General features: G+C 39.5%; 3 protein-coding genes across 5 annotated transcripts in view; 2 read left to right on the top strand and 1 right to left on the bottom strand.

Annotated features, from left to right (window-relative positions):
- cntfr (ciliary neurotrophic factor receptor) overlaps nucleotides 1-4,384 on the top strand; it is a 229,259-nt gene extending 224,875 nt beyond the window's left edge. For 2 of the 3 annotated variants that reach the window (XM_058050882.1, XM_058050875.1), the window contains exons 10-11: nucleotides 1,059-1,185; nucleotides 2,814-4,383. In XM_058050882.1, coding sequence (XP_057906865.1) covers nucleotides 1,059-1,185; nucleotide 2,814 — 128 coding nt within the window. In that variant the 3' untranslated portion in view covers nucleotides 2,815-4,383. Of the gene's footprint in view, nucleotides 1-1,058; nucleotides 1,186-2,813 lie in introns of all 3 variants that reach the window. The other variant, XM_058050889.1, reaches the window with a different exon arrangement.
- Nucleotides 4,385-7,717: 3,333 nt separating this feature from the next.
- Nucleotides 7,718-10,084, top strand: tmem267 (transmembrane protein 267). Its single transcript, XM_058062090.1, has 3 exons — nucleotides 7,718-7,799; nucleotides 8,210-8,659; nucleotides 8,732-10,084. Exons 2-3 carry the CDS (start codon nucleotides 8,264-8,266, stop codon nucleotides 9,065-9,067), a joined length of 732 nt encoding a protein of 243 aa, XP_057918073.1. The 5' UTR covers nucleotides 7,718-7,799; nucleotides 8,210-8,263; the 3' UTR covers nucleotides 9,068-10,084.
- A 547-nt stretch (nucleotides 10,085-10,631) lies between these two features.
- Nucleotides 10,632-14,075, bottom strand: part of il11ra (interleukin 11 receptor, alpha) — a 30,936-nt gene continuing 27,492 nt past the window's right edge. The window contains exon 12 of the mRNA XM_058064209.1: nucleotides 10,632-13,657. The gene's annotated coding sequence lies outside the window, so the exon portion shown is untranslated. The remainder of the gene's footprint in view (nucleotides 13,658-14,075) is intronic.

Genomic DNA, 14,075 nt, shown 5'->3' with positions numbered 1-14,075 from the left:
ATGCTATCACTTGTTAACATCCTAACATTAGTATTGCTACCTTGCTAACTTTAGCTTAATGGCATTTTAGCTATTACTGTTAACACTGACAGAAACCTAGCATTATGTTATGCTTGGTTTATCATACTAATGTTAGCATTGCTAACATGCTTACATTAACATGAGTGGAAATCTATATAAACTATATCTATATTTTTTTTTCTTCACTGTAAAGCGTCTGAGTATTCTGAAAAGCGCTATACAAATAAAATGTATTATAATTATTAAAAACTTAGTGCTATCGTGTCAAGGCGGGTATATAAGGCATGTTAGCACTAGCATGGTGATACAAGCATAGTAGCATTTGTTTGAAATTTTCGTAAATATTAACAGACACTTTGCTGTTCTATTCTGGGTGTTAATGTTAGCATTGTTAGCATGCTAACCTTAGCCTAGAACATTTTTTGCTGTTTTCATAAGTAGAGAATTCTCTAAACACGTTGTTAGCATGCTAACCTTACTCTAGAACATTTTAGCTGTTTTCATAAGTAACGAATTATCTAAACACGTATTGCTAACATGCAAAATGTCATTCATAGTACATGCCTTTTCAAATTTCAGCACATTTGCCCACCATTTTGACACTCGCGCCTTTCCTGCTCCTGTCTTTTCCCCCTTTATTCGAACATTCAGCTCACGCATTCACACACAATATCTTCAGACACTGTAATCTACGTTGGCTACCACTTTTAGCAGCCGTGATTTAAGATTGTCCAACCTTGCAGTCGTTCACCTCTGGAGGTAGCATACAGTAGTTGTTGTCCTTTCTGGGCAGTGAATATGATTTTTCTTGTCCAGTCCACTTCATAACTGCCTCAACAAGTCTTGTATTGACTGCTCTTGCAGATTAGAATTGATTTTCCTCTGCAATGAATTTTCCTTTCTGTTTGCGTCCTCCCGCCATCATGAGCGCTTCCATTTGTCAAAAAAAAAAATGTTTGGATGTCGAGACCCTTGTGGCTGGGGGGGGGGGCTAATTTCAGGGGGGATAAAAATGGTGTGGTGTGTTTCCCTCACAGAGACTAAGACTTCGCCCATACCGTCGTCCAACGCGCCACAGAAGGCCGAGCCTCCGGTGGGAAGAGCTGGCAGGCTGCTCACCTTCTTCTCACCTCTGCTGCTGGGGATGCTGCTGCTGCTCATGTAGTGAGTACACACACACAGACACAACTTGTAATGAGTCGAGCCCCCCTCATATTTGAATTGATTACGGACTCAGCCCTTCAGTCACATATCAGCAAGGCAACGCATGTCTATCGCCGTCGAGAGCGCATTTAGAGAGATGGGCGAGTTTGTTTTACGACCCAGCAGCAGAGGAGTGCTTCATTTTTTTTTCCCCGCAGCGAAAACCCCCCTGAAGCGAGTGAAGTAAAATCCAATCTAAAGCTGTCCCATTTCATTTATTTCATGGCTTTTACACTATAAATGGGGCTGTAATGGTGTGTGTCCTTTTTGGAGATGTGCGTGTTGAGCAATGCCTACTAAGTACAGACATGCAAAACGAAAATGCTTTGGATGGGGAGGGGGGCTTCCGCTTTTTGGTATTCAGAGTGGAAGTGACACAGTGACAAACAGCTTTTAACTCATAATGTTAGGAGTCTAAAGTGGAGCTGCTATAGGAATAAAGTCATAATATTATGGAGACTTCACAGAAAAACAAAAATGGAAAGAAATACAAGAATAAGGTGGAAATACTGGAGAAAACCAGTCATAATTTTACAATAATAAAGTCACAATTTTTATTATTAACAAAAACATTTTTAGAAGCTGAAATATTAAGGAAATGTATTTCCCAATGTGGTAATATTATGAACGGAGTTGCAAATTTTGGAAAAATTTGTTTGGGAGAAAAAGGAGAATAAATACTCAGCAAAAAAATTACTTTCTAAAGTGGTAATATCATGAGAGACATGACAATTTTTTTTAAAGTTATATATGAGATGGTATTAGGAGAATAAAGTTATAATGTTACAAAAAAAAGTTGTCACCTGGCAAGAAAAAAGTCATCCTTTTTAGAAAATGAATTGTAATATTCCAAGGGGAAAATGTGTAATATGTCGCAGCTTAAAGCTGAAATATTCAATTTATTTATTTTTATATATGAAACAAAACAAATAATCAAGATGCAAATTTTTTGCATTTTGTCTGAGATGCAATTTTTTTTGCAAAAAATGTTTGCAAAATTTTTTTGAGACACAAAAAAATCATAATATTTTGAGAGAACAAAGAATAATGTTACAAATTTTGCTAAATTAGGTTCAGAAAAAAGTATGATATTGGGAGAATAATGTCATAATATTCCCAAAAATAAAGTTGTCAACTTAAGGAAAAATTCTCATTTCACAAGAATAAAGTCATAATATTGTGAGGAATAAATAAAAATGGTCTTTTTCTAAAGTAATATTATGACAGAACAAAGAATGATGTTGCACATTTTGAAAATTGGGTTGGGAAAAAGTTATATTAGGAGAATAAAGTCTTAACATGAAAAAAAAATCATTTTACATGAATAAAGTTGTAATATTCTGACAAAAAAGGGGTTTGCAGCTTTATTTATTAGAAAATGTGAGGGCTCTAATAATGTTTAGAAAATAGTATTTTGGAAGGTTGTCAACAGGTTTTCTGTGCTCTAACTACAAAAATATTCATTTATCCATTTATAAAGAAGGGAATTAACTTTCATGTCTTGGTTTATCTACCAAATGTTACCATTGTATGTATTATATTAGATGATTATGAAGATTTGAAAACTAACAGTTTGTTGTTTTTTTCAGATGTAGCCATCTTATTGCCAGAAGGAGAGGAGAACGAGGAACGAGGAGGAGGCTGCATCTTTGTTATTCTCTTTTGCACATGTTCCCAGGATACAGTGCATTGATCATTTCTGTCCATCACACACTACACCGCCAAGATGACTTGGACTATGCCCCCACCCCCCCAACCCCCACGCGCCCTCATGCAGCATTTTTAATTAACGGTGACAGAGATGTTCTCCAGAGGAGCTTTTTTTTTTGGGCCTTGGCGTTGTCATTTTCATCAGTAGCGAGAGTAGGAGCAGTGCTTACAAACAGTCATCATCTAACGGAACCTGCTGGCTTCCTTAAGGAGCCACAACTGGCTGATTTGTTTGGCTGGCAACGGCATTGATTCCCTTTTTGCCTTTTTTTTTGGTCAGATTTCACTGATTTTGAAGCAATTCTTCTTTTGTGACAACACAGCGGCATTCACACACACACACACACAAACACAAATTCAAGCATGTGTGCATGTGTTTGTCACGGTGCCCCCATACAGCTAAACAGTCATGCCAAAGACCCAACGACACCCCCACCCTGCTGAAAAACAGTCCGCTTGGTTAAAATAATGGATTGGAAAGGCTTTGAAAATTGTGGTCCCCTAATTGATCCACTTTGAATCAAACACGAGGAATCCTGCATCTCAGGGTTGCTTTCACCTTCCTTTTTGTAAACAAAAAAGTCAGAAAATATAATCTGCATTCCCCCCCACCCTCACCAACTGAAATGGACTTAAAACTTGGAATAAGTCTGCCTTATTTCCGCTCTTTGCTTTGTATTCAGCGACAGCCAAGAAGGACTTGGATTGTACAAAAAGAAATATATCTATATATGTAATAAAGTCTAAAACTGCCCAACTATTTGTTTGGACTTTTGACAAAAACAAGGCTGTTTTTTTTTTTTATTTGGAGGCATTGATGGCTGTAAAAATAACGAAAACATCACTTTGCTTTCTGACGCCTTCATAAACATAGAAAATGTCTTATTGCAGTTTTCAAAAGCCAAGACCTGTTGGTATTATGTTATTCAGATGGGTTCTGATGTGTTTTATTGTCATGATTTTTTTTAATATATATTTTATGGACAAATAATTACAAAAAAAACACATATAGGATTTAGTTTTTTTCTGGCTTTTTTAAAAATCAGACGTTCATAATGGCTTAATTCTCTGATCCTATTTTGTAAACTATGATATGTAACTTTAACATTGAAGACAAAGTTTATTATTTAATAATAATAATAATGATAATAATGTATGTATTTAGCAGTAGAATGTCGTAACCTGTACCTGGGGTCTTTTTTATAGCTGTATATACAATGACAGGTTTCAACCATTAAATGTGACCATTTCACAATGAATGACGGCGCACTGGCTCTCATTTTACTAACCTTGTCCTCCTGTTCTCTTTATTGGTTTTATCATCAAATTGGCGCCACGAAAACTTTGAATTTGAATTTTTAACATTCAAGACGCAAAACAAAACTAGACTAAGTTCTCCATATATGTGATGTTTTCATGTATGAATGTGCTCTGCCATTGGCTAATGGCACCCGACGTAAGCTGGGATAGACTCCAGCTCATGATCATTTGTCGCCCTGTTGGTAAGCCCAGGCTGGATTTGACAGAAGAATCTGCAGCAAAGCTCACTCTTGACTTCTGTCTGTCTCTTTAAATCCTCTTTCCTTATTCTGACTACTTGCACCAGGCCAATACAGAGACGGGGGACAAATCGATACACCATCTAACACCTGTCAGCTGGAGTTCTGTGTGTGTGTGTGTGTGCGTGCGTGCGTGCAGCATTCAATATCCCTCCCTTTTTGCATTTCTGCTTTTACACTGTTGCTATCGCCATGACTTGTACAAAGGCACCAGTAGTTTTGTTGCTGTGTTTCTCATTACAAGCTCAGGAAGAAGCGACCACAGCTTGAACTCTTCACCCCATATTTGGACACAACTTTAATTAAATGGCAATTGAAATGTTCAGCCATGCTCTTTGTCTGCGACGGTTATGGGATCCACATTAACCTCTAAGATGTAGTGTGTGTGTGCATGTTGGGGGAGAAGCAATCGCAAAGCCTAACAACCTTGCTCTGCTCTAATGACTACTTTGACCTTTCACAGATAAATAGATAAATGTCCTCCTTCAAACTGAATTGTGCAGCAGCAAAATACTCTCTGGTGAAGGAAGGCCGCTTCTACTCAACTGTATTGTTTATAATAATATTTTGTATTGCCCTATATATAAGTGAAGACAATGAAGTGTAACTGAAATTACAATGAAAGTTTATTTATTGTATCTGTCCACAAGAGGATAGCAGAGACCAGCTTTAGTTGCTCTGTCCGTGGTGCTGAAAACACCCAACTACGACACCACATAGTATGTCAAGAGAGGGCCGAGACACTGCAGGTTTTTCTCTCCAACCGTTTTCTCCAGCAGGGGATTTAATTGACAAGCTCCTTCCCTCAAATTGAAGGAGGTACTGATCATTAAAATCACCTGTTTTAAAATCACTGGAAAGAAAACCTGCAGTGTCTCGGCCCTCCACGGCACGAGTTTGACACCCCAGCAATAACACATACATACAGACATACCTTAACATATACGTACTGTAACACATGCATACATACACAAACACATTTTTTTGTCTCAACTTGCTTCTAATGCACTTTTCTGCTAAAAAAAAAAAAAAAAAAAAAAACCTCACACACGCTCAACAGGGGCCCCAGAAGCACCCAAAAAGGGCATAAAATGCCAATTTTGAGGGTGGTGATTTTTAACATAACGTTTGTACGACATCACGTATGTCGTTTTTTCAGTTTTTTTCAGTTTTTTCAACTTGCTTCTAATGCACTTTTCTGGTCAAAAAACAGGGGAAACCTCACACATGCTCAAAAGGGGCCCCAGAAGCACCCAAAAAGGGCATAAAAATCCAATGTTTGAGGGCGGTGATTTTTGACAAAAAACACAAGTATGTCGTTTTTTCAGTTTTGTTCAACTTGCTTCTAATGCACTTTTCTGCTCAAAAAAACAGATGAAACCTCACACACACTCAACCAGGGCCTGAGAAGCATCCAAAAATGGCATAAAATTTACAGAGTTTGAGGGCGGTGATTTTTAACAAAAATCTTAATCGTAATCATAAGGGGTTAGTATGAATATGTATGAATGTGTTTTTGTATATATGTTTGTACAGTGAAGAAAATAAGTATTTGAACACCCTGCTATTTTGCTATTTCTCCCACTTAGAAATCATGGAGGGGTCTGAAATTTTCATCGTAGGTGCATGTCCACTGTGAGAGAGATAAACTAAAAAGAAAAATCCAGAAATCACAATGCATGATTTTTTAACAATTTATTTGTGTGATACAGCTGCAAATAAGTATTTGAACACCTGAGAAAATGAATGTTAATATTTGGTACAGTAGCCTTTGTTTGCTATTACAGAGGTCAAACGTTTCCTGTAGTTTTTCACCAGGTTTGCACACACTGCAGGAGGGATCTTGGCCCACTCCTCCACACAGATCTTCTCTAGATCAGTCAGATTTCTGGGCTGTCGCTGAGAAACACGGAGTTTGAGCTCCCTCCAAAGATTTTCGATTGGGTTCAGGTCTGGAGACTGGCTGGGCCATGCTAGAACCTTGATATGCTTCTTACGGAGCCACTCCTTGGTTTTCCTGGCTGTGTGCTTCGGGTCGTTGTCGTGTTGGAAGACCCAGCCACGACCCATCTTCAATGCTCTGACAGAGGGAAGGAGGTTGTTCCCCAAAATCTCACAATACACGGCCCCAGTCATCCTCTCTTTAATGCAGTGCACTCGTCCTGTCCCATGTGCAGAAAAACACCCCCAAAGCATGATGCTACCACCCCCATGCTTCACAGTAGGGTTCAAATACTTATTTGCAGCTGTATCACACAAATAAATTGTTAAAAAATCATGCATTGTGATTTCTGGATTTTTCTTTTTAGTTTATCTCTCTCACAGTGGACATGCACCTACGATGAAAATTTCAGACCCCTCCATGATTTCTAAGTGGGAGAAATAGCAAAATAGCAGGGTGTTCAAATACTTATTTTCTTCACTGTATGTATGTACGTATGTATGTATGTATGTGTGTTATTGCACATGTCAATGGAGGGCTGAGACACTGCGGGTATTCTCTCCAGCGGGTTTCTCCAGCAGGTGATTTAATTGACAAGTTCCTTCTGTCAAACTGAAGAAGGTGCTGATCATTAAAATCACCTGTTTTGGTGACCGACTGGAAAGAAAACCTGCAGTGTCTCGGCCCTCCACAGCACGAGTTTGACACCCCAGTAGTACACCATCATTTCTTGTGCACTTCTTTTGAAATTTTGTAGAATTCCTGGTTCCTGGCAATGTACAGTTGTTCCCCAACAAGGCAAAGGTTATGGATTGTTCACCCACTAATAGGAAACATGAGCTGGGATTAGACCGCCGTAAGAGACAACCCTAACCCAACCCCTAACCCTTGCTAACCCAAACGATTAACCCTCACCCTCCTAACCCTAACACATCTTAACCCGTACACATACTGTAATTCCAACCCTTCTCCAAACCCCAACCAAACCTCCAAACCTACCCTAACCTGTTTTAACTCCTAAACCCCAACACCAAAAGCTGTCCCTTTCTCTGTAACGGCCATTTTTGATAATTTGAATGATTATTTCAAGGCACACGAAATACTGTGTTCTTGGTACAAGAACTTTTCTTTCATTTTTCTGCGAAAATATCTTACAGGTATTTTAGTATGTGAACCACTGAGTTCACGCTCCATGACATTTTTTGTTTGCATTTGAACTATTATCCGCCCGAGGGCAGTAGTGAGCCGTACTAAGCTAAAAAGTGACTGCTCTTCACTGCAGAAGAAGTACTTTTTCTATTGTTTCTTTTTCTTTTTTTTTTTTTGCAACTGGATCCAGGACACCAGTACAGAACGATGGGGGGGTGAGTATAATAATAATTATTACTATTAGGTTTTGTGCAATGAAAATAATGGGAACGTATTTAGTGTTAGTACTTTAGTCTAAAATATGGTTTAATGTAGTCGGTGTTAGCAGATCGGCACCGCCGCTGTCCGCCTACAAAGCGGTATCCTTGCTCGTTAGCATGCTAGCTCCCAGCTAGCTGTCAGTTCAGAAGATGCTAATGAATGAATCGTGTATGAATTATGACATGTATTTATTAGTGACGAAGGATGACGACGTAGCTACAATACGTGTTCGCGCTGTGTTGCTTTTTTTACGGTGACATGATTAAACAGAAGACGACAGAAATTTAGTGTCGTCATTACAGTCATATCTATTTGCATAATTTCCCATGACGCATATGCATGTCATTTTTATGGATGTGTGCAGTCAACCTGAGTCTTGCTGACCCTTCACCCCGCCACCACCCAGCCATCCATCACCATGCAAGGGTTCTACTCCAAGCTGGACTCCTCCCCACTGCTGGGGGTCGGCCTCGGGGGAGAGGGCACCCCCGTGCCTCTCAACCTGGCTGTGGAGACAGAAAAGGCTCAGGCCCTTCTGCAGACCTTCAGCTCCGCCTCTTTGCTGGCGTCGGCTGGCCTGGGCGTGTTCTGTGTGGTGGCGGACCACGCCCTCCAGCTGCCGCTCATCCAGCATCACCTGTGGCTGCGTGCCATCCTGGACAATGCCACCCATGCGCTGGTGGGGCTGTGGTCCTGGGCTGTGGTCATCGGGTTAAGGAAGAAGAGTGATGTGTATGAAGTTCTGCTGGCCGGTCTTCTGGCGTCAATCATTGACGTGGATCACTTCTACATGGCTGGGTCGCTGTCACTGAAGGTGCTTTTACCACACCCACATTTGGTAAATGGCTCATTTTTATTTAAAAATCTGTTCTTTTTCCTCCTCCAGGCCGCCGTCTCGCTCCCTCAGCGTCCTCCTCTCCACTGCTCCTCCCTCATCCCCGTCCTGTGCCTCTCCCTCCGCTTCCTCATGTGGCTGGGACGCCTGAAAGACGCCTGGTGCTCCTTGCCTTGGATGCTCTTCATTGCCATGACCACGCACCACGTACGGGATGCCGTGCGCCATGGCTTGTGGGTGTGTCCTTTAGGCAACACGGCTCCGCTTCCCTATTGGCTCTACGTCAGCACCACAGCGACGCTTCCTCACCTGTGCTCAGTGCTCATGTACCTGACGGGTACCAGAGACGTCATCTCCACCAAACACGGAGTCGCTATTGATGTGTAGAGCCCACGCCGAAAGAATGGTGACATATTCTATTTTACCCGTGCCAATCACCGGTGTTGTTCCTTCACAACCTTTGGAACGGAATCCTGTTTTACTCAAGAGAACATTACTATACATTACTTTTAGCTATACTTTTTAGCTTCTCTCTGCTTTTACAAGCACCATTTTATTCATACGGCTTTAGAGGAGCGTGTGTTGGAATATTTAACAGGAATAATGCACTAAGGCAACCAAGAAACTGGAAATGGTTAATTTATTTTTGAGTATTTTTTCACAAAAGTCTGCTATTTATTGTGTATGAGTGCTATTGAGCTACGACACTTCTTCAAATTGAGCGATGGATTTTGATATGTGATAACGCTGTGAGTACTGTGACAATGGTTAGCGTAAAAAAGAGATTTAGTGTTTGAATGTAATGGCTTTTGTTGGAATTGAAGTTATATGTTTTCTTTAATGGTTAAAAACATCCACTGTTATTAGATGCCTAAAATAAAGCTTGAATGCTTTGTGCCACACGTGAGAACAGCCATACCAATATTTGTCCACCAGATGGCGACAAGGAACCAAAGGGAAGCTCGTCATTTTCCCATAAAATGCTTTGCAAAATATCGCATTATTTCAAAAATTTATTCATGAGTGATCGTGGTTGACTACGGTCTAATTTTTACTTTCATTTTATACATTTTCAAGTGTAAAAATGGGCTAAAATGCAAATGGCTTTGAATAATCTCAATAATAGTTGCAGCTGTAATTAAGCTAAACCTGAATGCCGACCCACAACGTCAGTTCCTGTTCCTACGTCCGAAGACATTTATTGCAACACACGCGAGCCTTATTCACATCTAAAATTGCTTATTTTCTCTTGATCATAGGCTCTAATAATGTCTAATAATAATAATGTTCGTATGTGGAAGGGAATGAACAGGTTTTCTATGTCCCTGACTATTAAAATATTTTATATTTAAAATATCATGACTTAACGTCTAATGGCCGAATTTTTTTCTCTGCAAATATGACGTCCAGTAAATAATAATAATGTATATATATATATATATATATATATATATATATACACACACATATATATATATATATATACACACATATATATATATATATATATATATATATATATATATATATATATATATATATATATATATATATTTTGTATATACTTGTTTCAATTAATCGAGTAACTGGTTACATCTGGTTACTGTAGATATCTGGTTACTGTTTTAGAAAACACAAAGATAAGTCCTCAGGATGACTCAGGAAATTTAAAAATATTCACATTTGAAATGCTGAAATTATATTTACATTTTTATAAAACAAATATTAATCCAGTACCAAAATAGTCATTAATTAGATAAGATTCATTGTTGCAGCGCTACAATTATTTTGCACATTTTTAATTCACTGTTTTAATTTGCTTTAAGTAAGGATTTTTTTTTAAGCCAAAGCTTACTTGTACTTGTAACACAGAGTGTGTAAATGTAATATGTTGCACTAATAAACACCCTGAACTAATCAAGTGTGATGACATGAAGAGAGCACTTGAAAATGTGATAAAATAGTATTTTATTATTTTACAGAACCGTACAAGGGCGGGAAGGGAAGAACAGCTTATGGTGATATCTGGCAAACACATGAAGCTAAAAACAAACACCAAGACACAGACTATGTACATCTGCCAGGGTGTAAACCTCAACAGGCACCGCGTGGCATCACATACCGCAGAGGAAAGGCTCACATGACATGATGGACAGTTACTAATACTGCACTTTGCCCACAGAAAAATATCTTTAAAATGCAACGGAAGTAAATATTCATTTTTTTCATGTTTTTTTCAATACACCAAATTGAGTTCTGCTGACCAAAACAACTTAATGTTACAAAAATATACTCATATCAGTATTTTAACTATAAAAGGGCAAACACAAACACACTTGTGTGGTCGTGCTTTCTTTGTACTCCACATTGGAACGAATGAGAAATTGAAGAAAAAGTAACAGAGTTTCATAAAACTGGGGAGGACAACACAAATACACAGCGTACATCCAGCGTACATCCAGATTATCCCAACATTCTCTGATTACAAAAAGATTTTTCCTTGTAACCAACGCCAACGGCTCCATGCATTTCCATCCCAATTACGAGAAACTCAAACACAAGAGGGCTTTCCCAAATAAAGGTTCTGTACAAAGAATACATGCCATATAAAATACTTGGCAAAACAAAGCTTCAACTGGATCTGTGCATTACGTGTTAACATAGCTTGAGAGAACATACGGTCGTCAGACTCGCATCGAGCTTGCGTTCCCGATACGGTCATTGACTTCAGTCCCTGGATCATCCATGACCGCACAGCTTCGGACACAACGTCATCAACCGAGGAGGATTACAGAACAAAGAAATACTAAAACAGATATAAATTGAGGTATTTTGGGGTTTTTCACGAGCACTGACCAGCACTGATAGACACAGGTCACCATGGCAACCATTATCTTGTCAAACCACATGGTCACAATGAACTGACCCAACCCCCCCTTGCGTGAGGGTCTTTTCGGGATCCCAGGTGCTTTCGATGGGCCTGACTTGAACACATTTTCAGGAAGTTAGAGGTGCAATGGTAACCAGACAATTTACCCGGTAAAAAAATAAAGGTTCCTGGAAATGGGGGTGTGGTTACTCACTAAAGAACCTTAATAAAAGGTACACAAAGGTTCATCATGGTCAGCGCCCGTGCGTAAAAAGAACCCCGTGTCCAAGTTAGCTATGAGTTGCAAGCGGCTTTCAACACGTTCTACGCATAGGAAATGGTACAATTTTTTATTTTTTGACTTGACACTTGACATCAACCTCTAATTACTTTTACACTTGCATGAAAATTCAAAATCCTGGAAAGTGTCAGCCATTCTGATGTGATTACAAAGGTATTGCACATGTTCCTTGAGCGCTGCACGGTCACAGCTTGACTCCGCAGCAAATTCATTCAATGAAAAGAGGGACTTTGATGATCAGCATCCTCCAGCGAACTAATTTGATTGTTTTCTAAAGTGGGCAACTTTGACGATCAGCGTTCTGCAGCAGCCAAATCACCTACAGTATTTTTTTGTGTGTTTATTTTCAAAAGATCCCTCATATGTATTTTTCCAGCAAAATCCTCCTAAATTCTGATAACAAATGTCCTGATTCGTTCACACCCCATCAGGCCAAACCTGGTGTACCACCCTTGGCAGAAGATACACCCACAATAACTTCTTAAGCATTCTACAAACATCTCTGAGATCCTTCCATCTTGCTCTGATATTACTGTAATGCCATTCAATAGTGTAGATGCATACATCTCAACATTTGCATGAGAACACTTCCTATTATTACAAGTTATGCATGATCTGTTTTTAAAAATTCATGAAATTTAATACAATAATTCAAAGGGGGAAATACGACTGTTGACAGTAGTAGTCCTCTTAGTATTGGGTTTCCGATACCAGTGTAATTCAAGTGTCAAAAATTTCTGATATTGCCTGGGTAGGTTTCCGATCCATAAGCCACGTCTCTTTAATGTTGTCGGCTAACGCAGCTAGAAGAATATACATAGTCAAAAGAGCATCAGTGAATGGAACTACTGTAGAAGCAAACGCAGCCAAAGCAGCATCAAAAAAATGTGGTTAGAAGAATATCAGCAAAAGTAGTCAGAAAAACATCAGCAAATGTAATGAGACGAACATCAGCAAACATAGCTAGAGGAATAGCCGACCAAACACAGCCAAAAGAGCATCAGCAAACATAACTGCACTGCAACATTCACGGCCACACAAAACAGTTGGACAAAACTTGCAGATGGCTCCAATATCTTACTTCCATGTAGGGAGGAGTTCATTTCAGCCTGATATTAAATCAACAACAATGCATCTGTGATGCTAAGGGTTCTGTGTTGTCCAGCTGACTGTGTTGGCTGATATTCTTTTCAACCAACCGTGAGGATCAGTCTCGTTTGCATGTTAAAGCAAATGGGGTTCTGGTATCGGAATGGGCGGATATCCAAATTCAATGTGTGTCGGTGCATCCGTAGTGGACGGGACTGAAATGCTATTCAAGCACATGAAGTCTATTGAAAATATTGTTGGGTTTGTTTTTGCATGTCGAGCAAATTGATGTCGTTTTCCTGCTTCACCTTTGTTCTTCTAACGCTGGTGGTGTGTTTGTCCCTCTCTTTCATTCTACGTGTCGTGCACTCACACACCTTCAGTGGATGGATGATGAGGAAGAGGTATCACAAAAAGGAGCATCACCCAAAAGACAAAACTAAAAAAACATATACCGTGCAACCAAAAAAATGTTAAAAAAAAAAATCAGACTAATACATGGCGTCTGTAGGACTGGAGTTGCCTGCTTGGTCTCAGCTGCCTTCCTCATCCACCTCACACTGATACTACAGTCTGTTGTGTATAACAATAGCATGAGGGGTATTTGAAAGAGAAAAGTCTGTACTTGAATATGGGAAGTCAACATGCTGTCATCACGACCAACTTTTTAGAAGAGCCCTAGAACGGGCTGAAGGAGGAGACGATGTTTAAAATCAACCTGCAGAGAGTGGGAGAGAGAGGAGGCCACATTAAAACATCCATGTACTAAGCAGTGTAAGCACTACCAGATGTAAATAACAGAGTGGACCAGTCATATGAAGACATATTTACAAGCCTATAATATAGCTCTCTTTGTTGTTTATAGCAACACATGGGCTGGTTTCGCTCAAATGTGGCATTTAATGGTCCTTATTCAATATGCTGTGTTTTGTGTTCACCCCCACCATGTTTGTCTATTTGCCCAAGTACCACGTTACGTTTTTTTTTCTCGCTTAACCAAGCGTGCCCTTTAGGTTTCTAATTAGCTTCACCACAGAGGCCATGTGTGCCATCCACAACTATCTCCCAAAACGGGCAAAACGAGTGGGAATTGGACATATTCATAACACATGTGTGACAGCACAGAAAGAAGAAGA

Source organism: Doryrhamphus excisus, chromosome 2 (assembly GCF_030265055.1).
Source record: "Doryrhamphus excisus isolate RoL2022-K1 chromosome 2, RoL_Dexc_1.0, whole genome shotgun sequence".
Lineage (NCBI taxonomy): Eukaryota > Metazoa > Chordata > Actinopteri > Syngnathiformes > Syngnathidae > Doryrhamphus > Doryrhamphus excisus.
Note: the sequence above shows the minus strand (reverse complement) of the source record. Positions and strands in the feature narration are given on the sequence as shown.

Coding starts and splice junctions, on each gene's coding strand:
- tmem267 (XM_058062090.1), top strand. CDS start 8,264: ATGCAAGGGTTCTACTCCAAGCTGGACTCCTCCCCACTGCTGGGGGTC. Junction 8,660..8,731: donor CTGGGTCGCTGTCACTGAAG/GTGCTTTTACCA, acceptor TTCCTCCTCCAG/GCCGCCGTCTCGCTCCCTCA.